A 27,599-nucleotide genomic window follows, 5' to 3' on the forward strand; every position below is an offset into this window, starting at 1 on the left:
AAAGGAAACGTGGGGAGTACAATACAGTACGTGTTGCCAATTATGTTGTAACATTGTACAGCACAATATCAGAAGTAGCACCAACCAAGTTTTATTCTGCTTCCACATGAGGAGACCCACAATATCAATGAATTAAGTACAGAGCAATACAGAGTCTCATAACTATAGAACACATCAATATACAGTCTTGTAGGCGAGTGTACAATAAACAAGTAAACGTAAGTGAAACCAAGGACCCAGTCCGCTGGGCTTCTATTAGGCACTTGCTGTGCCATCTGTGCAGGATGTGAGGTGACCTCTCTAGGCCGGCTGTGGAGGCACTAGTAATGCATGAAGTTTGATTACATGTACTCACATTTTTGAGTTACAACGTTGATGATAGGCAGTTCACGCAAGAAGAGAATACAAACTTTTGGAATGTGGTGCTGCAGAAGAATGCTGAAGATTAAATGGTTAAAACACATAACTAATAATGAGTTACTAAATCAAATTACATATACAAGAAAGTTATGTACAACTTCACTAAAATATGGAATCAGTTGATAGGACATATCCTGAGGCATCAAGGGCTTCTCCATTTGCAATGGGGGAAGGGGGGAGGGGGGGGGGGGGGGGGAAGAGTGGTAGGAGATAAAAATTCTAGGCAGACACCAAGGATTAAATGCAATAAGCAGGCTCAATAATGAATGTAGGTTGCAATAGTTATGCAGAGGTTTGTGCAAGATACACTATCATGTAGATCTGCATCAAACAAACATACCTGAATATAAAACTACAGCTAGAGGTATATTATAGGAAGCATCATGTTTTGTGTGTCTGTGCTGTAGTTTTCTGATTGCAGATTATTTAAAAAACTTGAAGACCTAAATGTAAACACAGAAGTTATTGTATGTACCAAATTAATATTGTATTTACCAAGTCATATTTCAAAGTGTAGCATGTAGGTTAAATATTTTAAGGTATTAGATTAGGATGACTTGTCCTGGGTTCTAAGTACACACTCTGTACATAATGTAGTCAAATGGATCCAAATAAAAATAAATAAATCAATTTAGAGTAATAACTCTTGGCAAGACATAATTCAGTTGTCTACACTGAGGTCGTCACAGAAGGAATCAGAGACTGGAATTATTAATGTTGTGTTGGTGTGAAATTGACCACCTTTCAGTTTAAGGCTAGAAAGTCTGATTTACTTCCATTACTTCACCAATAATATGTTTCATTTAAATAAGTGCTACATCTTCCCAATAAGCTACACATATATACTAAATACAAATAAAACTTCTTTTTACCTCAATTACACTTATGATTGCTATACTATTTATGAAAGTTTTACAGGTATATTCCTCTTCATAAGCACCCTCCATTGCTCCCTTAGGAACAACGGTATCAACATAGCGGGCCACATAAAATTTCAACAGGCTTTGGAACTGAGAAGATTTCACCTGGAACATTGATATGAAACAGTGCCAGGAAACTCAAATTCATAAAAATTTGCTGTACATATTTTGTACAGAGAGAGAGAGAGAGAGAGTGAGAGAGAGAGAGAGAGACTTAAAGGCAGCGTAGGGAAGGACAGAAAGTAATATTTGGTACAGTGTAAAATCTAAATGTATGATCAAAAGAATCAGATATCATTGCTATTTCATACTTTATGCTGACTATAAATATTCAATTATATGGTACGGTAATGTAGAGAGTGAAGTAACTATTTAACATTTAAAAATATCAGGCAACAGAAAAGAGAGATTTCAAAAAAATGTAGAAAAGAAAGTAATTTTAGCATGCCAGTTGTTGTCTAACACAATTCATAAACATTAATAACATCAATTTTTGCTTGATACAGCCGTGCGGATTAGCCGTACGATCTTGCCACAGTTTGCGCGGCTGCCCTCGTCAGAGGTTCGAGTCCTCCCTTGGGCATGGGTGTGTGTATTGTCCTTAGTGTAAGTTAGTTTAAGTTAGATTAAGCAGTGTATAAGCCTAGGGACTGATGACTTCAGCAGTTTGGTCCCATAAAACTTACCACAAAAACTTGAGAAATTTGTCTGATACAGTTGGTAAATATAAATGTATTCTACCTTCCCATACCATTTTCATAAATTCCTTGTATTCAATGTAACCACTTTCATCATGATCAGCAGATTTCATCAGCCTCCGAACAGCATGGTCTGGAATGCCCGTAATAAATAACTCATCATTCAATAGCTCTCGAAGTTCACTTAGAGATATTCTACCATCACTGTTTTCATCATATCTAAAGAAAACATCTCGCCATTGCTGTAAAAATAAATAAGAGAATTAATTAATTAATAAAGTAAAATACAAAATTTAACTCAAATCAACTGCATCCACTGAGATATTTTAATTCTGTAAAATGAAAGTATTATATATTCACATAAATATTACTCCATTTGATGAGGTATTTTTTAAAAAGTGCCTTTTGCTTCATCAGTGAGGGATATGGGTAGGTAAATTAATCTTTAGCTATTTGTCACAAACACCATCAGTAACAACAACATGCAAAAACAATTTCCTTCAAATTAATTCTATGAATAATCATGTTTATAATAGGCTGTTTTTAAGTTAATTATGATTATTCTGTTGATTTCACACACACACACACACACACACACACACACACACACACACACACACACACACACACACATGTACAGGGTGTCCATAATTTAAATTGCTATTTCAAAATACTGTAGAAAGATAATCGCTGCTCAGAACGATGTCAATTTTGAATGGGCTATTATTGATGCAGTGGGAAATGTAATGAGTAAAAAGAAATTAACAAAAATTTGACAAACAGATTGTGCTGTAAGAGACAAGGCCCATTTTCTTCTCCATGGACATGTCAATACAAAGAAATGCAGAATGTGAGCAACAGAAAATCTGCATGCACAAAATAGGCACCACTTCATTCTTCAGAGGTGACTGTGTGGTGCAGGTTGATAGCATCATTTATTGTAGGGCCATATTTTTTTGAGGATATGAGTCCTGTGGGTCATGCCTGTAACATTACTGATAAATGCTATGAGGTTCTTTTACACACCAATGTTGTTCCAACCCTTCAACAGTGTGGGATCATTTTTAGGCAAGAGGCGCTATTCTGCACATTGTACAGCCTGTGAAGCAGCTGCTGCAGAGGCATTTTGGAAATGCTAGAATTATCAGTCATCATTTTCTTACAGCCTGCTTGTCAGTATTACATGATCTTAGTCCATGTGACTTCTGGCTTTGAGGTTATCTGAAAGATGTTGTGTTCAGCGCTCCAATTACAAATGTAGCTGAATTGCAGGCATGTATTGCGCAACTCTCTCTGAATGTCATTCTCAAGACAATCCAATCTGTTATGAAATGTGCTGTTTCTCAATTTCAATTTGTGGCAGAAAATGGTAAGTGGTGTATTGAACATGTCTTGCGCCAGTTTCACGATAATTAGAAAGCAATGTCATTTTGCTCTTTATGCAGTTTTGGCTCCAGGACAATTAAAACTCAATGTAATTTTGCTTTTTATGTGGTTTTTGGCACCAGGACAATTAAAAACCAATGTCATTTTGCTTTTCATCCAGTTTTTTACCTCGGGACTTTTTTCCTATCTGATGTGGTACAACATTGCCATGGTAGATGGGCTTACCTAACTAGCAGTGTCACAGTTGTTGACTGCTGAAATTGTACAGTCATGCACACTGAACAGTACAAATGGTGTAAGGTGCAACACAAACCACAGCCATCATATTGTGATTCATCTGACAAATGTACCGACCTGTTTTATGTAAGACACTTACAGTGACTTCTATTAGCAAAATTTTCATTAAATTTTATTTTGTTCTGTGATGTTTCCCCCTGCATCAATGATGTGTTGTTCACATTTGTTCAACTTGCTTTGTACAAAGCTTAAAAGTTTAAGAAATGTGAACTGCTTTTGCACTCTCAGGGTTCTGTACCTCAGTTGGTAAAAATGGAACCCTTACGGTATCACTTTGTTTCCATCTGTCTGTCTGTCCAATTGTTAAAACCTCTTTTTGTCATAAGCAGTACAGGTATCAACTTGAAGTTTATGTCACATCCTAAGATCTATGGTCCCTCACCAATGGATAAATGTGAGCTTCTAAGTCAGTGCAATCAAAAGGTACAGCCATTTATGTCACATATTTCAATATTCAAAAACTCTCTCATCAAAATCTACAGGATACTTCCCATTGATCTTGAATCATGAAATTTGACAAGAAGCAAGGTTTCACAGTACAAATAAAAGAAAAAAATCCAAAAAATGTGAGTAATTTAAGCTTATGAGTCAATGCAATCAAAAGATGTAGTCATATATGTCACATGTTTTGATACGAACTCACTCATCTGTAGTGCACCAACCATATATGGGAATAATAGTGTGAACCTCAGGGCTGTATTGTAGCACTGCTGACAGCAGGCAAGCATAGGATGTTATAACTGCAATTATTCAGTAAGGCCAACACAATATTGTGAGGCAGCTTAGCTTGCTGACACAGTAGGCTAAGCGATACCACATGGACTCATTGCACCAAGGGCCAAGGCGGTTTATCACATTGGCAGTGGCAGTGCTGTTTTAAGATATGTGACTTGCAGTGGCACAAATATACAACAAGCATGCCACTTCCAGCAATAAGTACTTGACATTTTGTAATGAAATTACTCTCAGCCTCGCAGTTCTACCAGGACACTGGGGCTGCATAAGATAAGGTTGCCACATAGACTTGCCATCTGAAGTCACTGGTTCAAGATAATGGCAGGGCAACAGTTCTACATGCTAAGTCTCTCCGAGATGTAGTGCAGTGGCACAGCTGGCCACCCTAGGTCTACTTCAGCAGCACAGCTGACTCCTGCCCAGATGGGAGCAGATTGCTCCCTGTGCACACCAGCAAATTATCACCATCACAGGACAGGCATCTCAATGAGGTGGACATTCTCTGCCATGATGCAGCTGGGGCACTCCCTGTGGCTGTAGTAAATACAGCATTGTCAAGTACATGCTGCTGGTACTCAAGCCACATGGCTGGCTTATGTAACAAGGCCACTGGCATACCACAGCCACATTGCATTGTGAGGTAAGTGAGCAGCTGACCCAGCAGAATTCAGCAGCCAGCCACTGACATGGTGTATTACATAGTGCAGATGCTTCAATAAAGAACTTGTTACCTCTGCAGCTGCCTTTCTCTGCAGCCTCCTAGTCTCCCCCCTTGCCACCCATCCCTGCTCTGGATGTGCTACAAATCCAAACCAATAGATGAACTATCTATATGCATGCTGGATCTGGTGGCCCAGCAGTAAAGTGCATGCTGAGAAACCAAGAGGTCATGGGGTTGAATCAAGGTCAGACCATAAATTTTTCTGTCTTTTTTTTTAACCTAGCCTTCACCTCTCAATGATGTGAGGAGTCACCAGAAACAACACATGGTTCAGACTTCACATTAAGTTATAGGTCCTCTTTCTCCAATTGGACAAATGACGTTGGTTATGGATGTGCAAATTGATAAAGTGGCATCCAATGGAAAGACTTGAACCAGGGCACTGAGCCACATGAAATTATTATTATTATTATTATCCATACACACAATTAAGTTTGTTCCAATCTTCAAAGAGAAAGTGAACATGGAATGACTCAATTGGTCCAATGTGGCCAATCAAGTAAAAAAAAAAAAAGTTTGTGCAGAACCATCAGAGCGCAAGTTGGTCTCATGGTTTTGTAATAAAGCTGTCCTCATGGACCCTGGTAGGTGGCAGATTATTAGAGCAAATCAGTAATAATATGCAGCTTGGGGCAGAAACCTAAGTGAATCTATGATGATTGTCTCTGGAATCTGTTGGACTGTCACTCCAGTTTTGAAGCCCATAGATTCCAAAATTATTTTTTGTTTGTTGTTGGTGAAATAGGATTTCAGCAGTGTAATGCAATCTTAATGGCATAGTACTGAGCTTTCTCTGTTGAAAGTTTGCAATCAACACAATCACAGGCATCACTTGGATCATGGAAGATACGTAATATTGTACTCTATATGTGTTAAGGAAATAGTTAGATATAATCCTTAAGTGTAAAATTTACGTGTTAGCTCAATATATTGTTTAGAAAATCATACTGCATTTTATTATTAATACTGAATGATAAAAACATTTGATGGCTGTGGTAAGTAGTAGTTTTCAGATACTTTTGAAAAATACAGTCAGGTGTAAAATCAGTTTATAATTGTTCACATTTGTGTCTTTCACCTAACATATTTTATTCTTTCAGGAAATGCATTCTCGTTAATAGCTGCATTAAAGATATGATACAAATTCTACTTACCCCATCAGTGTAGGTTTAAAATAGACATTAAAAACTATTTATTATTATTTTTCAATAGACACTGACGCTCTTTAGCTCTTTACTGATTAAGTAAGATTCATTTGTTTCGTCATGCATAACTGGAATGTGTTGCTTGAGGATATCTGTTGCCTCACATAAAGCTCACCTACAGTCTATCTGCTCTGTGACACTTTTGGGGTGTTTGTTAAGAAACTTAGCAATCATATACTTATCAATAAAGTCAATATAATTAAGAGAAATATTGTATGCCACCTCCCAGTGACTATGAACCTTGCTTGTGTGCCTCCATGATATACATTGCCATACTGTAGCTGCATGCACAATGGATGGATGTCTGTGGAGAGGCCAAACTAACCCTTGATTTATGAAGAGGGGCAGTAACCTTTTAAATAGTTGCAGCAGCAACAGTATGGATGACTGACTGATTTGGCCTTGTAACATTAGCCATAACGACCTCGCTATGTTGGTAGTGTGAACAGCTGAAAGCAAGGGAAACTACAGCCATTACTACGCATTACAAGTCTAAGCAGCTCTACCATGTGGCTTAATGATGATGGCATCCTCTTGGGTGAAATATTCCCAAGGTAAAATAAAATAATTCCCAGTTTGGTTCTCCAGGTGGGGACTACTCAAGAGCATGTCATCACCAGAAAAAAGAAAACTGGCAGTCTGCAAGTTGGAGCATGGAATGTTAGGTCACTAAATCAGGTAGGTAGGTTAGAGCATTTAACAAAGGAATTGGCTAAGCTGAATCTAGATGTAATCAGAATTAGTATGTATGGTGGCCAGAAGATCAGGTCTGATGGTCAGGTGAAAGCAGGGTTGTCAACAAAAATTAAACAGGTACGGGACTCTGGATACAGATCACACTATATGTAATAAACAGTTCCCAAGTTTCCTATATACACATATATTTTACCATAAAGACTGATACGTATGAACACTGCATGAAGTACAAAGGCAGACTGGATTAAACATGGCGGCTCATCAGAGCAATTAAAGTTCCAAAGATTGTAATTTGTGTGGTCGATGTGATCTATCGACACCACACAGTCCCCCCCCCCCCCCCCCCCCCAACCCCCTCCGCCTCGCAGTACGGAGTGTGGCCTATGACCTATGAGCCCTGAGTGGGGGTCATGTGTGTGTCAGCATTGATGTGAGTAGTGCGCGGTGGCAGGCGCACAACCAGAAGCTCTATCTCCATTGAGTCGGCATGTGAAGGTGCGGTGGCCAGCTGCTGGTCCCACTCGTAATCTGAAAACCAGCGGGTGGGAATGATGTGTCAGCCAACTCGGGAGTAGCAGTATGGGAGAGGAGGCGGCATGTGAACGTGCCTTCCCCAAATGCATACTGAGCTGTCCGAAGAAATGAAAGCTTGAACACATGACGGATCACACTCTTGTGGTAGAGTAGGGTCTGTGCTGTCGCTGAGCAGTACAAGCACATGATTATCTAACACAATAATCGACACATCATCAACACGGTCTGGTGGTACGTTGCAGCACAAAATGAAGGACAGGGTGTCTGCGTCTCTAGTATCTGAAATGTCTTCAAAACCTGTGAAAGGGGATGATGATGACTTGTGTGAGGAACATGGGAACTGCGGTGGTGACTCGTTGGATGGAGAAAACTCAACCATAGGTTGAATGGACTCGTTAGCGGGTTTGTCAAAAGTGCATGTGCTTGGGCAGTCTGACTGGGATGGCAGAGGGATGTCAGAGTCAACAAAGGCAGGCTTGAGCCCGTGTAGAGAAACGGTTTGCGGCAATCTTTTATCATAATGTTGAACATCGTCTCGTCCCTCTGGAGTATTTAACAGGGGACAAGATAAGGGGGTTGTAAGGGTTGTCTGACAGAGCCATCCCTCAGCAGGATGTGTGAGCAAGTGCTGAGTGCAGTCAGCACGTGTCTGATGGGGAATGGCTGACAGGTGGGTGTAGCCGGGTGTTTCTAAAGTGTGCACGTGCCCTTCTGATAAAGTCTGGGAAGGAGCGGGAATCCCCAGGATCTTGGAGGACAATTAGTTCCCCTGGAAAAACTGGGTTTTCACTGAAAACAAATTCAGAAATTGTCCCGTGTAAATCTGGTTTAAATGTAGAATGTAGGCCCAGCAACACCTAAGGGAATGCCTTGGACCAGAGACAGTTGTGGCACCTGAGTGCTGTTTTAAGGGTGTGGTGCCATCGTTCCACCAACCTGTTGCTTTGCAGGTGGTAGGCTGTCGTATGAATCTTTTTAATACCGCAAAGATTACAGAGAACCGTAAAAAGTGTAGATTCAAACTGTCAACCCTGGTCGGTTGTGATGGTGGTCAGGCAACCGAACCTAGTGATCCAAGAAGAAATGAATCCTTTGGCCACAGTTTCTGCTGTGATGTTGGGTAAGGGGACGGCTTCCACCCAATGAGACATTCAGTCTATTGTGGACAATATATACCTGTGGCCCTCCAAGGGAGGCAGGGGATCGATAAGGTCAATACGTAAATGACAGAAACTTCCCTTAGGGATGTCAAACTTGCCGAGTGGTGGAGAGGTGTGATGTCCTATTTTGTTTCGTTGACAGGAAATGCAACTGCGTGCCCATGTTTGACAGTCCCATTTCACATCTTTTCACACAAAACACTAGGTGATGAGGTGGGTGGTGGCTCGAACGCTGGGGTGGGTGAGATTATGCAAGGTGTCAAAAACCTGTTGGCGTAATGTGGACGGGAGCAAAGGCTGCAGAATGTCCGCAGAAGAGCCACACCACATTTAGTTCAAAATGCCAGGGAACTTAGCCTTGGTAAACATGAGCAAAGACTGCGGGTCCTTGAGCAGACCCTGAGTGTCCTTGTCTGAAGCCTGTAGAGTGACGAGGTTGAATAAATCAACGATACTTGAAACAGCATTGATTTGCAAGAGGAAATCAGTGGGGTTGTTCTCTGTGCCTTTGATGTAGCGTACATCTGTAGTAAATTGAGAGACCAGGTCGAAGAGACAGAAGCTTCCTAAGAATGAAGAAAGCTCTTGATGTCAGTGCAGAAATGTTTGACGGCCTTGTACACTGCCAGAAGCTCTCTATCAAAAGCGGAATATTTCTTCCATGCTGTAGACAGTTTCCTGGAGAAGAAATGAAGTGGTGAAACTGTGTCGCCTTTGCTCTGTTGTAGTACTGCCCCAACTGCGGTGTCACTGGCGTCCATAATGATGAATAAATTGGCAGACATATCGGGGTGGGTGGGTACGACTGCATGAGCTGAAGCTGTTTTAAGAGCCCTGGACTGGTTTAACACCCAAAGCTTGTTTGCTGGAGAGTGAGTCTGTCAGCGGGGCCTTCACAGCAGCAGCAGAAGGTAGATGATGGTGGTAGTATTTACAGTACCTAGGAAATGTCTGAGTTCTTTGTACATAGCTGGGGGTGGCAATGACGTAACAACCTGCACGCGGGATTTAGGAGGTTGTATTCCATCTGCGGAGATAGTGTATCCCAGAAATGTCACAGAAGTCTGACACAACTGGTATTTTTCTTTGTTGGCCCTGACACCATTGCATGCCAAAGTCTAGAGGACCTGAGATAAATGATCTTCATGGTCTTCAGCCGATTTGCTGAAAAATGAGTATGTCATCCAGGTATGTAAAGCAGAACTCAAATTGTTGTAAGATTGAGTCAATGAAATGTTGCCATGTTTGTGCCAAATGGCATGAAGTTGTACTGGAACAAACCAAGTGGCGTGGTGATTGCAGTCTTTGGAATGTCTTCTGGCACTACAGGAATCTGGTGATAAGTACGTTTGCAGTCAATCACACTGAAGATTGTGGCACCTGATAACATATGAGTGAAATCATTAGTGTTTGGCGTGGGGTAATTGTCCATGACAGTGCAAGCATTTAAATGTCTATATAATCACCACACGTTTGAAAAGAACTGTTGTGTTTGGCGATGAGGTGAATTGGTGAAGACCAATTGCTATCTGATGGCTGTAGGATGCCTGCCTCCAGAAGTTCATTACCTTGCTGCCGGGTCATGTGAAACTTACTGGGGTTGAGACGCCTCACCTTGTGTCTAATAGGAGGGCCGGCAATGATAATTATCTTGTGTGTCATTCTGTCAGTGACGAAAGAGACTGAGAACTGCACAAGGGGCTGAGTAACGTTCTGGCATGGAGTTTTGGGATGAGTGAGGTGCGATGAGGTGTAGCTGTTGGCGCGAGTGGGAAAAGGTAGCACGAAAGTCACATGCCTATTACGCGAGCACAGTGTGTGCTTGTTTGTAGAGGTTGGCTGCACACACAGCACAGAGCGGAGTGGGGCGCGCAGTGACTGCCTGTTGTTAACTTTGCCTTGGGCAACCAGCACGGGTGAGAAAGGCACTGGCATCGTGAGAGGGACAGCGATGGCCGCCGAGTTACTTGGCTGGTGCACGGGAGAGGGGGAATGTTTATCAACAAGTGAGGCGGCAGCCTGCATAGTAGGTGTGGTCATGCTGCATGAGCGACTGTTATTAGAGACACTGTTTGAAACATGAGGCACTGTGCTTGGGTGGTGCGGAGGTCACTGAATGTGAATCGTCACATGCAGTGAATGTTTTTTAACTAACCTGATAAGTGTTTGAACTGGTGCTTGGCAATGAAGTTCGATCGAGTGAAGGAACTGCAGATTGCAGTTTCAACAGCGAGGTGCAGGCCGCAGTGAGCTTGTCATAAGTGTGAGCAATGCAATGTTTCAGCTCATTGTTTTCCTGGTGGAGGTGCATTGCTGAGTTGTATTCTGAAAGTACGTCAGTGACGCAGGTCACAATCTTGCCCGCAAGGGTGGAACACTCGTGAACTAAATCCCATGTTGCGGCAGAAACAGAATGAGGAGAATGGGTGTCGGAGCACGGTATCTGAGCACTAGATGGGTGGTGTCACACTGAACACTGGACTATGTTTGGGGAGAGCTTGTAATGGGACAAAAAATCCATACTAAGAATTGGTTCGTCAATGTTGGCGATGTAGAAGGTCCACGGGAAATGCAGAGAAGGGGACAGGTGCACCATCACTTTCACAGAACCGACAGTTTGTAACATTGATGAGTTGACAGCTCGTAGGAGAGACTTCATCAGTGAAAAGTCAGTGGGAGCCAATGGTCGAGGTATGATAGACACCTCAGTGCCAGTATCAATTAGGTAGACAAACTGTGATGAAATGTCTGTCATGTGTAAATGACCGCTCGGCCGAGGGGACCAGTGGACAGAGTGCAATGTTAGGGGATGCCTATGAAGTTCCCCGCAGGACTCAGTGTCACTTAGTTCCTGTGGTCAGTGTTTTAGTGTTGGCAAGGTAGCCTGCACTTATTGCCCTCAGCTCCAAATATATCTTGTGGTACCAACAGTATGGATGAGCCGGATGTGGTGGTGGTGGTGACTGTGATAGCGGGAGGGGCTTTTCCTCATTGATCTGTTCTGAGACATAAACCGGGACATATGGAGCATGGGCAATTCTTGAGTGCTTGGAAAGAGGAGAGAGTGAATGAGTACTGCCTGGTGGCATCGAAGGCATGGAAGAGGAATGGGCCCTGCCCCTGCCTTCAGACAGCTGGTAAACAGGAGGTGTAGTGTCACACAGTGATGGTGGATGAGCTGGGTGTTTCTGGCGTAGGAGCACATACAGCTGGTCTGCGATGTGTAGGTGAGGACCGATAGACTTGAAAGAGTGCAGGAGTAGGTGTATCTGTAGGTCGGTAGGTAACTTGGTAGACCATACCGCCCACAGGGTGACGTCTGGCATTGTGTGTTTACTCACAAGTAACCTGAGGCGGCACCAAAGTTGCGACATAGTGCGGTCCCCCAAGTGCTCCTCATCCAGAATCTTGATTATCAATTCCTGTGGTGAGCAGGCGAGTCAGTCCAATGTCATTTTCTTGGCGAACTCATACTTTAGTGGCAGTGTAGGCGAAAGTAGGAGATCAGAAATTAAATCCGAGTAGTCATAAAGGTGAGTAACCAAACATAGGAACTTGGAGTTGTCATCAGTTACTTGATGCAGCTCGAAGAGGTGCTCCACCAGTGTGATCCATGAAACTGGAGTGTCCTCATGTAGGGGAGGTAGCTTGGGTAGGCAGCCTGGAGGTGGAGACAATGGTGTCTTCAGCGTGTCTTGGAAGGCCTGTGATCCCGCTGCACAATTGTTCATGTTGGGATCCAGCATCACCGGAGCAGAAATGTTACTAGCACATACGTTCAGAACAACACTAATTGTAATGTCTCTGAAGGTGCCCAAAAACACAACACAGCAGGCACAGTCAGTACCATGGAAGTGAACAGGTGAGCGGTGCTTAATGAGGGCCCGTAAACTGGACCAGAAGCTGCAGAAATAGCACTGACATTGTCCAGCTCAGAAATGACGTGGAAGGCCAGCGCAGCAGATGCAGACGGTAAATTGACACCCCCTGTGGGTCGGGGGGGTCGGTAGAAGGGAGGGGGGGGGGGGGATTGCCTGGAGCTTAAAGTGGCAACAACAAGAGTTTTCAATGCACACTGGCCATGCACCCTTCATGGTAGGACCATAAAACAATGGTGAAACCTGTTGGTGGTCGCACTGTCATAGTACAACATTATGGGTGAAGAGGCTATGCTGAGTGCACTCATTCCCACATGGTCATGAAACTGGGTTGCCGATACAGTGGTTTGTTCTGGCGAACTGGATGCACAAAAATGCCTGTTACTGATTTGTGAGGAAGGCAAGGCTGGCGTATCTTGGTAATAGTTTACTGCGTGTGCGTTTTGCACAAATGGTGGCATTGCACATGGCACTACTGTAACCAATGTCATGGTGTGTAGAGGATCAAACCACGTGTGTAAACTTTGGTCCCTTTGAACTTCGTATGAGCTATCGATCGTTACACTGTTCAGTAGATCATCCACTTCACTTTTCACTTGTTGTTGTGTGTCACCCAGCTAAACAAAACCTGAGTCCATTGTTTGAGGTAACTGCATAGCACTCGGTCATTGTGGAGTTGCTAAAGTAGAGGTTATTCCCATTGAAGATCGTAGATCATTGGCCATTAGCTGCGAAATAACCGACGGCGGAGGGTTGTGTCGGCCTGATTGTAAGAACTGGGCCTCCAAATCTTTGTAAAGAATGTTCAGTGATGTAGCCATGGCATCGTACGTGAAACCTGTTGATTCTGTATGACCGGTGCAGAAGACGTAGAACTTTTTGTCCAGGGTCACCAATATGGGATTCTGGATATGTATCGTAATATATGTAATAAACAGTTCCCAAGTTTCCTATATACACATATATTTTACCATAAAGACTGATAGACATGAACTCTGCATGAAGTACAAAGGCAGACTGAATTAAACATGGTGGCTCGTCAAAGCAGTTAAAGTTCCAAAGATTGTAATTTGTGTGGCCGATGTGACCTATTGACACCACACAGGTAATACAAGAGAGGGCCTAATAATGAATAAGCAAATAGTAATGTCGGTAAGCTACTATGAAAAACATAATTAATGCATTATTTTTGCTGAGAAGATGCTAGGCCAACAGCTACCACAATGGTACATGTTTATATGCAAACTAGCTCAGAAGATGAAGAAGAGATTAAAAGAAAATATGATGATATAAATGAAATTATTCAGATAATTAAAGGATATGAAAACTTGATTGAGACAGGTGACTGGAGTTTGACAGTATGAAAAAGTGGGGAAGAAAAACATTAGAAGAACATGGACAGGGGAAGAGGAATGAAAGAGATAGGTATCTGGTAGAATTTTGCACAGAGCGTAATTTTAACATCATTAAGCACTTGGTTTAAGAATAATGTAAGAAGTTTGTATATTTGGAAGAGATGTGGGGACACAGGAAGGTTTCAGATTGAATATATAAGGGTCAGTCAAATGAAAATGAAACAGATGGAAAAAAGTAAGTAAGCTGATTATTAACTAAACAAACACTGTTCTATGCTTTGTTTCACAAATTTTATTATTGTTACTGCACAACCTAGGTTTCGGGTTATAGGCCCATTTTAAGTACATACTTGAAAATGGGCTTATAACCTGAAATCTAGGCTGTGCAGTAACAATAATAAAATTTGTGAAACAAGGCAAAAAACAGTGTTTTTTTAGTTAATTTACAATGTTTCATTAAGAACCCATAGTTGATTCAATTAAAACTGTTTATTATTTCAAAAGTAATCAGCATAACTGTTAATACATTTATACCATTAGAGGCAGAATGGTCAATGCCCTGTGGTTACCTGTGGAACCATGACTGTACCTATGTGTGCACCTCTTCGTCTGAAGCAAATCAATGGCCACAAAAACCTTTCTTCTGGCCTCCAAAAATATGGAAATTGCATCTACATCTACCTCTACATATATACTCCACATTCCACAGTACAATGTGTGGCCGAGGGTATTCTGGACCACTACTAGTCATTTCCCTTCCTGTCCCACTCACAAATAGAGCAAGGGAAAAATGATTGTCTATATGCCTCCATACGAGCCGTAATTTCTCTTATCTTATGTTTGTTGTCCTTACACAAAATGTACATCAATTGTAGTAGGAACACTCTGCAGTTGGCTTCAAATGCTGAGTCTCTAAATTTTCTCAATAGCATTCATCAAAAGTATGTCCCCTTCCCTCCCTGGATTTCCATTTGAGTTCCCAGAGCATCTCCATAATACTTGTTTGTTGATTGACCATTCCAGTAACAAATCTAACAGGCCACCTTTGAATTGCTTTGATGTCTTCCTTTAATCTGACCTGGTGGGGATCTCAATTGTTCAAGCAATACACAATAATGGGTCAGACAAGTGTTCTATATGTTGTTTCCTTTATAAATGGATCATACTTTCCCAAAATGCCCCACTAAACCAAAGCTGACAATTTGCCTTCCCCACTATAATCCTTACTTGCTCATTCCATTTAGTATCACTTTGCAACATTAGGCTTAGATACTTAATTGACCTGATTGTGTCAATTAGTGCATTACTAATGCTACTGAACTTCATGGGATTGTTTTTCCTACTCATCTGGATTAACTTACATTTTCAACATTTAGAGCTAGCTACCATTCATCACACCAAATAGAAATTTTGTCTATGTCATCTTGTATCCTCCTACAGTCACTCAATGAAGACGGATTCCAGTACACCACAACATCATCTACTAACAGCTGCACATTGTTGCTCATCCTATCCAACAGATATAGAGAATAATAGTAGCTCTCTTACACATCCCTTGGACACTGCTGATGATAAACTTGTCTCTGATGAACAATCACCTTCGAGAAGAATGTACTGGATCCTATTACTTACGAAGTTTTCAAGCCTTTCACATATCTGGGAACCTATTACATATGCCCATACCTTTTTTAACTGTCTACAGTGTGGCACCATTTCAAACACTTTTCGCATATCTTTGGGATATGGTCTCTGCCTTTCACCCATCATTCTCAGGATATCATGTGAGAGAAGGGCAAGCTGAGTTTTGCAAGAGTGATGTTTTCTAAAACTGTGCTGATTTGTGGACAGAAGCTTCTCTGTCTCAAGGAACTTTATTATCTTTGAAATCATCATATGTCCAAGAATTCTGCAGCAAACTGATGTTAAAGATATTGGTCTGTAATTCTGCAGATCAGTTCTTTTACCCCTATTATATACATGAGTCACCTGCACTTTTTCAAGTAGGTAACATGAGAATTTTCAATAGGTGAAATATTTGCAATAAATGCAAGCTAAGTAAGAGGCCAATCTGTGGAGTACTCTTTGCAAAACTGAATTGGGATTCCATCCAGATCTGATGACTCATTGTTTTCAACTCTTTCAGTTGCTTCCCTACATTAGGGATGTCTATTGCTATGTCCTCAGTATGAGATTCTGCATGATGCTAAGGCAGCAGTATGTTTGTACAATCCACCTGTGTGAATGATTTCTTAAATACAAAATTTAAAACTTCAGCTTTCCTTTTGCTGTCTTCTACAGCCACATAAGATTGGTCAACAAGTGACTGAACAGAAGTCTTCAATCCATTTGGAGTTTCTATGTAGGGCCAGAATTTTCTTGGGTTCTCAACTAGATCATTTGCTATGGTATGACAGTGGTAGTTGTTGTATGCCTCACACATTAATCTTTTTACAAATGCACAAATCTCTATTAACTTTTGCCTGTCAGTATTTTCTCATTCTCTTTTGAACTGAGAGGGCAACAGTTTTTGCATCTTCAGCATTTTACAAATTTTGTTATTAAACTGCAATGGATCTCTTCTGCCCTTAATCCATTTACTTGGCATGTGCTTCTCCAGAGTGTGATTTATAATCCATTTGATGATTGCCCATAATTCTTCTACTTTTATCATACTAGAACTAAATGTTGCCCATTCATTCATTGTCTAAGGGGGGAGGAGGGGGGGGGGGGGGGGGTGAGCAACTGCTTATCTGTTCTTTCTTGCAGAAAATACTTGCTTAGCCTTCTTGATTACTTTGTTAATTTTGGTTACCACAATCACTGTGATGACATCATGATCACTAACCTCTGTCTTTATGCTGACACCACTCATGCGGTCAGGCTTGTTTGTAGCACAAGATCTAAAATATTTCTATAGTGTGTGGGCTCTTGAACTCGCTACTCAAACATATTTCAGAAAACATGTTCAAAAATACTTTGTAAGACTTCTTGTTTCTGCCCCTGCAATGAATCCATGGACACAGTAGGTTAAAGTTGACTCCAGCAAATATTACATGATCTGGATATTTCTGCACTACTGTGTGTAGACTTTCTTTGAATGACTCTAAAACTATCACAGCAGAATTGAGTGGCTGGTTAAAACATGCTGCCATTATCTTGGTTTCACTCAAACCTGTTATATAAGTCCAGATAATTTCAAAGACACACTCCAAATCAACATCATTAGAGACAATATTTTTGTCAACTGCAATGAACAGACCCCCCTCTTACGGCTTGTAATCTGTCATTCTGATATATGTTCCAAGTCTTACTAAATACTTCAGACCTTTCTACTTTGGGTTGCATCCAGCTTTTGGGCTAATAATTCAAGCATTAGAAATTTTCTGGAGGGGTCTAAATTTGAGAACCTTGTATGATTACTTTGACAGTTTACTGATAAAATTTTGACATTTTAAGTGTTTTTTACTAGGAACATGGTCTGATTTCACTATCTGTGTCTTGACTGACAAGTGATCCTCTGAGTAACTCAAACTGCAGCCTAGCCTTAAAAATCTCCATGTGCACTCCACAAATACTTTGCTACCCAAGTAGCTGCTTCCTTTGTGTAGTGCACCCCTGACCTATCAAGGGGAGCTCTACAACCCTCCACATGACAATGCAGGTGCAGAATCTGCAGCCAAGACCATCACTGAGTGGAAAAACCCTTTGGTTGAAACCCTCCACTTGGCTCCAAATCAAAGGTTCCTGATCAACTCTGGGGACAATGCTACAAATTGTGAGCTCTGCTTGCAACTCATCTGTGAGGCCAGCAGTCTTCCTCACTTCTGCCACCTGCCCATATGAATTGAGGATGGCCTCAGAACCCAAACAACATGCATCACTGGTGCTGATGTTAGCCAAAACTTGAGAGTCAACTGCACCCTGCATGCTCAATAGCTGCCTTTCTTTCTGACCCTGAACACCATATCCCTAAGAGGCTCCATAAGGCATGAGGGAGGGGAGGGTCAGGGGTGCACATTTGGCAAGGTTGTTTCAAGGATGCTGCAGAAATTTCACTGGGGAGCCCTTATATGTGTTCCATACAGTCCTGATCTCTTCCCATGCAATTTCCATATTTTTGGAGCCATGAAGAAAGACATTAATGGCCATCGATTTGCTTCAGACAAAGATGTGCATGCCCATATACAATCACAATTCCATATCCAATTGCAAACATGCTTCCATGAAGCTATTGACCATCTTGGCTGACAGTGGCATAAATGTATTAATAGTTGCAACATTATGAAAAGGAAAGTTGCTAATCATCATATAGCGGAGATGCTGAGTTGCAGATAGGCACAACAAAAAACTGTCACAAATAAAGCTTTTGGCCAGTAAGGCCTTCAGCACACACACACACACACACACACGCACACACACATGACTGAAGTCTCAGGCAACTGAGGCCACACTGTGAGCAGCAGCACCAGTGCATGATGGGAGTGGGATTAAGGAAGAGGCTGGGGTGGGGAGGGCGAAGGGACAGTAAGGTAGGGGTGGCAAACAGTGAAGCGCTGCAGGTTAAACGGACAGCAAGCTAGAGGTGGAAAGGGGGGGGGGGGGGGGGGGGTAGGGGAAAAGGAGAGAAGTAAGAAGATTGGGTGCGATAGTGATATGATGGCTGTGTAGTGCTATAATGGGAACAGGGAAGGGGCTGGATGGGTGAGAACAATGACTAATGAAGGTTGAGGCCAGGAGGGTTACAGGAATGTAGGATGTATTATAGGGAAAGTTCCCACCTGCACAATTCAGAAAAGCTGGTGTTGGTGGGAAGAATCCATATGACACAGGCTGTGAAGCAATAATTGAAATGAAGGATGTCATGTTTGACTGCATGCTCAGCAACAGGGTGGTCCACTTGTTTCTTGAGCACAGTTTGTCGATGGCCATTCACACAGACAGACAGCTTATTGGTTGTCATGCTCACATAAAATGCAGCACAGTGGTTGGAGCTTAGCTTGTAGATCACATGACTGGTTTCACAGGTAGTCCTGCCTTTGATGGGATAGGTGATGTTTGTGACTGGACTGGAGTAGGTGGTGGTGGGAGGATGTATGGGTCTTACATCTAGGTTTATTACAGGGGTATGAGCCATGAAGTAATGGGTTGGGAGCAGGGGTTGTGTAGGGATGGATGAGTAGGTTTGGTGGATGGCGGAATACCACTGTGGGAGGGGTGAGAAGGATAGTGGGTAGGACATTTCTCATTTCATGGCATGAAAGACGCAGTCAAAACCCTGGCGGAGAATGTAATTCAGTCCGGTGAAACAACGTGTCATATACCAGATGTTATGTAAACATTGTTCAGTTTTTTACATTGGCATGACTACCACCAAATTATCAGTTACGATGACTGGGCACAGGCAGAGGGTGTATACTGTCAACACACAATATCCTGCTGCAGAGCATGCTCTACAACATGACAACCATGACCTTGGTGTCTGTTTCACCACACACGCTGTCTGGATTCTTCCCTCAAACAGCAGTTTCTCTCAACTCCACAGGTGAGAACTAACACTAAAACATGTCCTTGGTTTCGCCTCTCACCTGACCTTAATTTACATTAATTTCTTCTGTCTCAACATTTCTTCACATAACTATTCCTCTCTTCACTCCATTTTACATCTTTCAATTTTCTTCCCTGTCTAATTTTCACTGTCACTCTCCCACCTCTGTTATGTACAATGCACTTTGCTTTTCACTCTTATTAACTTGTACATGATGTTTTAGCAGTAATCTCTGTCTTGCATATTACCTTATTTTCCACCTTTAAGCTCTCAGGTTTTCAAATCTCATCCATTTCAGTCCTCAACATTCAGTCTTTCCTTCTCATCCTGTCTGGTAAGTCTCCCCTGACACATAGTTCTGGGTGACTTTTCCAAACTCTGTCCCTTTTCCTAGACATCTCCAGTCCTTTTCCTTCACCCCTCTTCCTTTCCCTTCAACCCTTCTGCCTGAGGAAGGAGCCACTAACTTCAAAAGCTTACCTAATTATAACCTTCTGTGTTCTGCCACCACTTGGTGAGTAGCTTTTTTATCTATCCACTTACATTATATTGACAGTGATTTACAGGATTTTCCTAGCATAAACTGCATAATTGCTGTGGAATTCAGAGACTCACTAAGTGAAATTTACTTTTCATTGAAGAAGAAATTACAAATCTTTACAGTATTTGTGTGTGTGTAATGAACATTGAGAAAATAGGTTTACATAAAATAAAGTTATATACCTGTAAGTAATTTCACATATTTAAATATGAATACAAAATATCATTTCTCAACTTACTAATTCTTATCTCATTGTGTTTTGTGCAAAAGATCATGAAAGAGGACCATAAAGTTCAATACAATAAATTGTTATAATTTTGATTCTGATATCCAAATTATCTGCATCTACATTGCCTACAAAATTTGGTTTTTTGCTTTTGCCAGTAATTTCACATATTTAAATATGTATACAAAATATCATTTCTCAACTTACTAGTTCTTATCTCATTGTGTTTTGTGCAAAAGATCATGAAAGAGGACCATAAAGTCCAATACAATAAATTATTATAATTTTGATTCTGATATCCAAATTATCTGCATCTACATTGCCTACAAAATTTGATTTTTTGCTTTTGCCAAAACTTTAGAATAGTTTCATAAAACTTAGTTTGCCAGGGATTCTATTGTGACCTGAAATACGCTGTGAGTAATAACAGTAAAAATATAAGGTGTAATGATCACGACCGAGGCGTTGGATACGCCGTCGGAACATTCTGACTAGGCCGTATTTTGGACGAATGTGCAAGTGGCGTACAGAATATACACAATCAGATGGTGTTCGTTTTGAATACGGAAAAATGGGAGCCACTGAGAAATACGACGAAAATGCCCATAATTTTACTACTCTCAAACACTATGACATTACTGATGAATTTAAGTTCTTTGCAAACAAATATGATTCTGTGCTTATTAACAACAGTAATGTTGTTCATTTTAAAACTACCTATAAAAATATTGTCAATTAATGCTCTGAAACTGGCATTGGCTTTGACAGGAAAGTTCACAACAAGAATTACATTAAAATGCATGTGAGGTATCCAATATCAGCATCACAATAAGAGGAGTTAAGCTGTATTAAAATTACCAAGAAATATTGCTCCTCCATTTTCCCTATTACTTGTTGTAGCAGAAGATCTAACAGTCTGACATATCACCATAAGGAGTTGGCTTTAAGCAACAGACATTCCTGTAATATTTGCTTCACACTGCTATTGCAGGCAGTATTCCAGAGTGTTTGGAGCTATAGAATGTCACATAGTTTTTGCAGAGATTCCAATTTTCTGTCTTGGTGAATGGCATAGTCATATTCTTCAGCTGGTGTAATTGATGGTCATATGTATGTGCTCACTGCCTGGAATTCAGCCACCATGAAGTATTAGTGGTATGAGAGCCACAATTTTAACTCAATCTGGCTCCTAATGCCCATTATGCCCTTTGATATGCATTAATTCTTCTGCACCTGGGTTGTTATTGTGTTGGTGAGATGTTAGTAAACTGAGTGCCAGATCCCATGATTTATTTAATTTTAAAACTCCATTGCTGTTTATAAGGTTCCCAAACATCATTATTTCAGTTCCAAGCACACATTTATGAAAATTCTAGAATGAGAATTCAAGAACTCCATGTGATTAAAAATACAGAGAGAACATGGTAACATTAAACCTGTAAGCTTTTTACTTACAAGCTTGCTATATGTAAACATTTGAATTAAACTGTCATTAATATGAGTGTGTAGCTTTTTTTTTTTTTTTTTTTTTTTTTTTTTTTTTTTTTTTTTTTTTTTTGCAACAGTTTTAACATTTATCATATTTAAATATTTAAGCTTCACTATTTTCTCATTAGGTTAGATTAGATTTATTTTTTGCTCCATAGATTTGTACTGAGGAGATTCTCATGGATGTAGAACACATCATAAAACAAGATACATAACACTTATGTATAAAGAAAGATATATGCTAATTTCTAAATCAAGAACAGGACAAGGATATGTAATGAAAAGGACATAAATGGGAGAAAAATAGGTAATGGTAACAGAAAAAGAGGAAAAATGGGCCTCTTTGGCTTTACATGATTTTTATGGCAGCGTGGAAGAAAGCTAGAGAAAAATTTGCGAACAAGCATTATACAGTGTTACTTTATTTGAAAGTTTACATACCACATCAACTGAAGATTGTTGTCTGTAAATTCGTATTCTTCCCTCTCCACTTCCTACTGCAGAGTACTGAACAGATTCTGACATTCTTTTTTTGCTTCTGCTCTAAATTTTATATTTAAAATTTTGGAAGCTTAAACATATAAACATAAAGCAGTTTGACTTCCTGTGTCATGCAGTTTTCCTTTGATATGATTCCATGTCAAATCTCTGCAAAGAAACATTTAGTGCATGACTACTGTAATGTATTTGAAAACAACTACTAAAGTATAAAAGATTTAAGCAGACAATTATGGTTTTCCTCATTAACATAGCCACAAGCTCTTCTCTAAACTTAATACATCTGTTTGTTGTTATGAATGAAGGACAGCATAAGTGATAGGATGTAAGAGAAAATTAGTATCACAGCTATTTCATACAAAATATTTGTGTGAGTATATTGGGTTCTGCAATTTAATATTATGTAATGGTTTGCATAAATTATGGAAATCTCAAAAATACCAAAAAGATATTCAACCATTTGTTCATCATTTTCTGTAGATCTCATCAAGAATAAGAACCTTTAAGGAACATGTCAAAATATAAATTAACAAAAGATAAGTAACTCTTGGAAATGTAATATGTACACTATATTAACAATGAACTATCACTGTACTGCTTAATACTGTTTGTACCATCTACATTTAACCAGATGTATTCTAATGAAAGCCACTGCTTGAAAAGAAGCTGCTACTTCTGTAGTTATATCAATAGTTCCTGTTCGTCACCTATTGGCAGCCTAGTATTTATTTGCAAATGTAATGTAATGGGTATATAAAAAAATCTACTCACCAAGCACCAGCAGGAAAACAGACATATAAAAGGTATTACACATGCAAGCTTTCGGAGCCCATGGCTCCTTCTTCTGGCAAGAGGGTTGAAGAGAAAGAAAAAGGGGTGAAGGAAATGGACTGGTGAGTTTTAGGAAAAGGGGGTAGAGTTCAGAAAATTCACTCAGAACTCCAGGTCAGAAGAGACTTAACAGATGGGATGAGAAGGAAAAACCAGTCTTTCCTTCTCATGCTGTCTGGTAAGTCTCCCTGACCCGGGGTTCTGGGTGACTTTTCCAAACTCTGCCCATTTTCCTAAACCTCACCAGTCCTTTTTCTTCACCACTCCTCCTTCCTCTTCAACCCTTCAGCCAGAAGAAGGAGCCACTGGCTCTGAAAGCTTGCATACATAATACCTAGTATATGTATGTTTTCCAGCTGCTGCTTAGTGAGTAGATTTTTTTGTCTATCCAATTACATTAGGTTTTCAGAAATTGACTATTTTTGTTGGTATTTATTTGATTATATTGGCACCTTTCAGAGAAGACAATTACCTACATTAGGTGACAAAATAGGCTTGTTTATATTAGTACTTGTACAACAGGTTTACAATTAAGACTGCTACTCCCCATGTAGCTAACAGCTACTTGAGTGCTTGAATCTAGATAACCAGATATTTTATAGGATTGGTTAATGAGTTATGGACTGAAGTGATGCACAAATATAACACTGGACTGGCATTCAGAAGCATGGCAGTTCAAATCCCCTTTTGGCCATCCAGGTATCATGTTTTCTTTGCTTTATTTAATTTACTTATGGCAAATGCTGCAATGATTCCTTTGAAAACAACATGACCCTCTCCTCCCACCCTCATCCATCCTAATGACATTAATGAGTTGTTAAATCCTAATCTTCCTTATTTATTTACTATACAGAATTTTTTATTTTTCTTTTGAATTGATGGGGATTTTCAAGTCCTTGCTTTATGGAATCTTGCTGAATGCCTTTTCACCAGTGCACATAAAATTACACCATACCTTAGACTAGGAGGCAAAGTTTATATGAAAATTACTTTGTATTGCAAGAATAAACAGTAACAGTTCATACAAATGCATGGTGCATGTTCTTTCAGGCATGTCCAATAGAACAGACATCTTGCAAAATCTGCAGCTGTGGAGCATATTATGTAAATTGAAGGTGGAGAGGGGGAGAAAGGAAAGGAAAGCAAAGCAAAGGAACTAATGATATCAGCTGCATCGGGATTTTATGTGGAATCAGCAGCAATGAGCGAAAATGTGTGCCAGACTGGGACTCAAACGCAGGATGTCCTGCTTACTAGGCAGTTGCATTAACCACAGTGCCACCAACACACATTGTTCATTGCAAGTACATGGACTATCTCAGCATGCTCCCTGGCCAACTCACATTCCATTCTAGAGCCCATATCCACAGTCCCTGTCCATGTCATCCATGCTTGCTAGTTTTAGATTCTCGTTGGAGGTCGGTTATAAATGTGCAACAGCACTGAAGGTTGTGGATTCGTTGGCCATTAAGGTGAATCAGATATGAATGCATGGTATCATTCTTTAAGTCATGTCACATAGAAAAAAATCAATTATATGAATGTGTGGTGTTTGTTGTTTCAGATATTTTTCATCAAGATGAATCAGTTATATGAATGCATGGTGTCCGTTCTTTTGAAAGAATAGACACCACTCATTCACGTAATTGATTCACCTTAATAGGCAATGAATCCAAAACCTTCAGTACGATCCACATTTATGTTAGACCTCCAGTGGGAATCTAAAATTAGTGAGCAAAAAGAACATGGATCGCGACTGCAGATAGGTGGCACTAGATGGAAATGTGAGTCGTTCAGGTAGCATGCCGAGAGAGTCCACTCATTTGCGATAAATACTGTGTGTGGCTGGTGCAGTGGTTAATGCAACTGTCTAGCGAGCAGAAGATCCTAGATTCAAGTCCTAGTCTGGCACATATTTGCAGTCATTGCTGTTGATTCTGCATAGAGTCCCAACGCAGGTGGTACCATTAGTTCCTTCCCTTTCCTTCCCTTTCTCCCCATCCACCTTCAATTTACACAATAAGTAGCAATTTAAATCACAGTTTCTTTTATTTCTATAGGTGGTGACCAGTTTCATTTGTCATAATTAGGAGGAATGAATTGAGCCTGTAATTAGAGGTGGTTTGTCTACCTCCAATTTGTAGATGGATGCTACAAGAGCACATTTAAGTCTGTCATGAGTTATGTCCCAGGTCATTGATCAATTGTAAAGATAGCTTAAGGATAGTCCTGTCAAGTCAGTACAATAGTTTTATATTCTTTCATTCACCATATTCCATAGATCCCATCAAAAAGAAGAATCTTCAAGGATGCACAATAATTAAAGGTATATGTTAATAGAAGACAAGGATATCATGGATACTTAATGAGTAGACTATGTTATTAGTATTACTAATGAACTATCACCACACTACTTAATGCTATTCATGCCTATTCCAGTTAAATTTAATCATGTAATTTAGAAATAAGTTGCTTCTTTGAACGGGGAAAAAAGAAAAAAGAAAAAAAACACACACCTGCTGCTTCCTCAGTTATGCTATATAGTTTATCTGCTATTAGTAGCTTAATACTCATTGATTACAATGCTATTTTTCAAAGAAAATATTTGCTTACATCAGTAAATACTGAGTTATATTTACATTTAATATTTATGTGCACCTTTGCAATGAACATTTGCCACTTTCCATGTAATTAACATAACTTTTAAATCCTTGAATTTATATGTTCAGATGATTTGTAGGGAAAATAGCTAATAAGGATGTTTTTAATTTTCTTGCAAACTGATAGGAATTTCCATTCCCAATTTCTTGCTTTAAGTTAGGCAGTAACTTGTTGAATATCTTCATACCAGAGTATATAACTTCATTCTGAATGCCAGATAAGGAGGCAAAGTTTGGGATGCAGGATACAGTTTTGTACTTTGATGGGAAGCTACTCAACAGCTTACATCTAACATAAAGCAAGAAATTGGGAAGTCCTGCCAGTTTAAAAGAAAATTAAAAATGTACATCACTAGGCATACCAGTGATATAGCTGCAGGAACACCATTATAGTGTGGCAGAAATCTGTGATGGTCTTTGGATTTAAGGAAAGCTTATGACACTGTATCTAGAGAAACAGTTTGAAATGAGGAAGTGCAGTAGCTCTGTTACTTTTGCAGTCGCGACGGCTTATACTATGACACAAGTGTCAAGAGAGACAGGATGACAGCAATGTTGTCTGCTGATGATCTGATCGTGCGGGGAATGCCAGGAGGAAATACAGAAACAATTAAATGTTTGAGAAGAAGTTGTGAAAGTGTATGGCCTAAAATTTAATGCAAAGAAGTGTGAGCTGGTTTTCACAGCAAGAAAAAAGGAAGTCCCCTGCCACTGTGAAACATATGCTGTTGGCATCAGAGAGTGAATGGCAAAGGGTGTTTTGTATGAATGTTACGTGCCAGAAGTTGTTTTGTATTGATGTCGCATGGCAGAGGGTTGTGTGGTTGAGGCTGCTTCATATTGGAGTTGTGTGGCAGAGTGTACATCCTCCAGTGTTGTGTGGCAGATGGTGCTTTGTACCAGTGTTGTGCAACAGTGTGTGCTTCATAGCAATATTACGTTGCAGAGGGTGCTTTGCACGAATGTTGTGTGGGAGAGGGTTTTTTTTAGTGTTCTTACATTGCAAAATGTGAAACAGGTCATACAGACAATGTAGCTCATGCCGGAATGGTGCTGGAGTTGGACAGCTGGTAAGCAGCTATAGCTTGTGCTGAACACTTAACAGCCAGAGGGAGTGTGCTGTATTGCTCTACAGCTGTATGACTGGCAAGTGACCACAGTTCATGCTATGCTGCGGCTGCAGTTTGGTGGAGTGGGAGGCGATTATTGCAAAACTGATTTAATCTATAAATATGTGATCCCTGCTCTTGTTCCTTTTCATACTGACTACACTTCTGTATATTGGTCCTGTAATTTTCATGTAACTTGTTTTTTTCTTTATTTTCACATTTAATGCCCATTTTCTTGTTTCTTAAATCTATTGATCACCTTTTTCGTTTATATTTACTCATTTTTAAATTTAACAATGGTTGCAAAGCCAAAACCAGTTATCAATTTTAACAAATTAACATGTGACCAAGACACAGACTTCTATAATATAGTCCCATACAAAGGTCACCAGTCTCTTCACAGGGGCCAAAACAGCTTCATTTCACAGAAAAAGTAAAATGGGAGCAAATGAAATGAAGTCCCTGAAAACTTTGGATAGGTGTAACAAAACTGGAAAAGAAGAGAAATAAAATGGTTAGGGAGATATTACATGAAGAACCCCTACAAAGGAAGATGGGTGATAAAAGATAACAATGGCATAGATGTATGAAAAGAATGGATGATAAGCAGATGCATAGTGAGACACCTGTGGTGAGGACAGAGGGCAAAAGACCAAGAGGAAAGCCAAGGGGCAGGTGGCTAAAAGGTGAGGGAGA

The 27,599-nt window shown here is 40.2% G+C and overlaps 1 protein-coding gene across 1 annotated transcript in view; it reads right to left on the bottom strand.

The window, feature by feature from the left end:
* Positions 1–27,599, bottom strand: part of LOC124545316 (protein rhomboid-like) — a 124,460-nt gene that overhangs the window by 86,435 nt on the left and 10,426 nt on the right. The window contains exons 2-4 of the mRNA XM_047124218.1: positions 22,247–22,453; positions 2,092–2,280; positions 1,293–1,445 (exon numbers count right to left, since the gene is read on the bottom strand). Coding sequence (XP_046980174.1) covers positions 1,293–1,445; positions 2,092–2,280; positions 22,247–22,330 — 426 coding nt within the window. The 5' untranslated portion in view covers positions 22,331–22,453. The remainder of the gene's footprint in view (positions 1–1,292; positions 1,446–2,091; positions 2,281–22,246; positions 22,454–27,599) is intronic.

Source organism: Schistocerca americana, chromosome 8 (assembly GCF_021461395.2).
Source record: "Schistocerca americana isolate TAMUIC-IGC-003095 chromosome 8, iqSchAmer2.1, whole genome shotgun sequence".
In the NCBI taxonomy this organism is placed as follows: domain Eukaryota; kingdom Metazoa; phylum Arthropoda; class Insecta; order Orthoptera; family Acrididae; genus Schistocerca; species Schistocerca americana.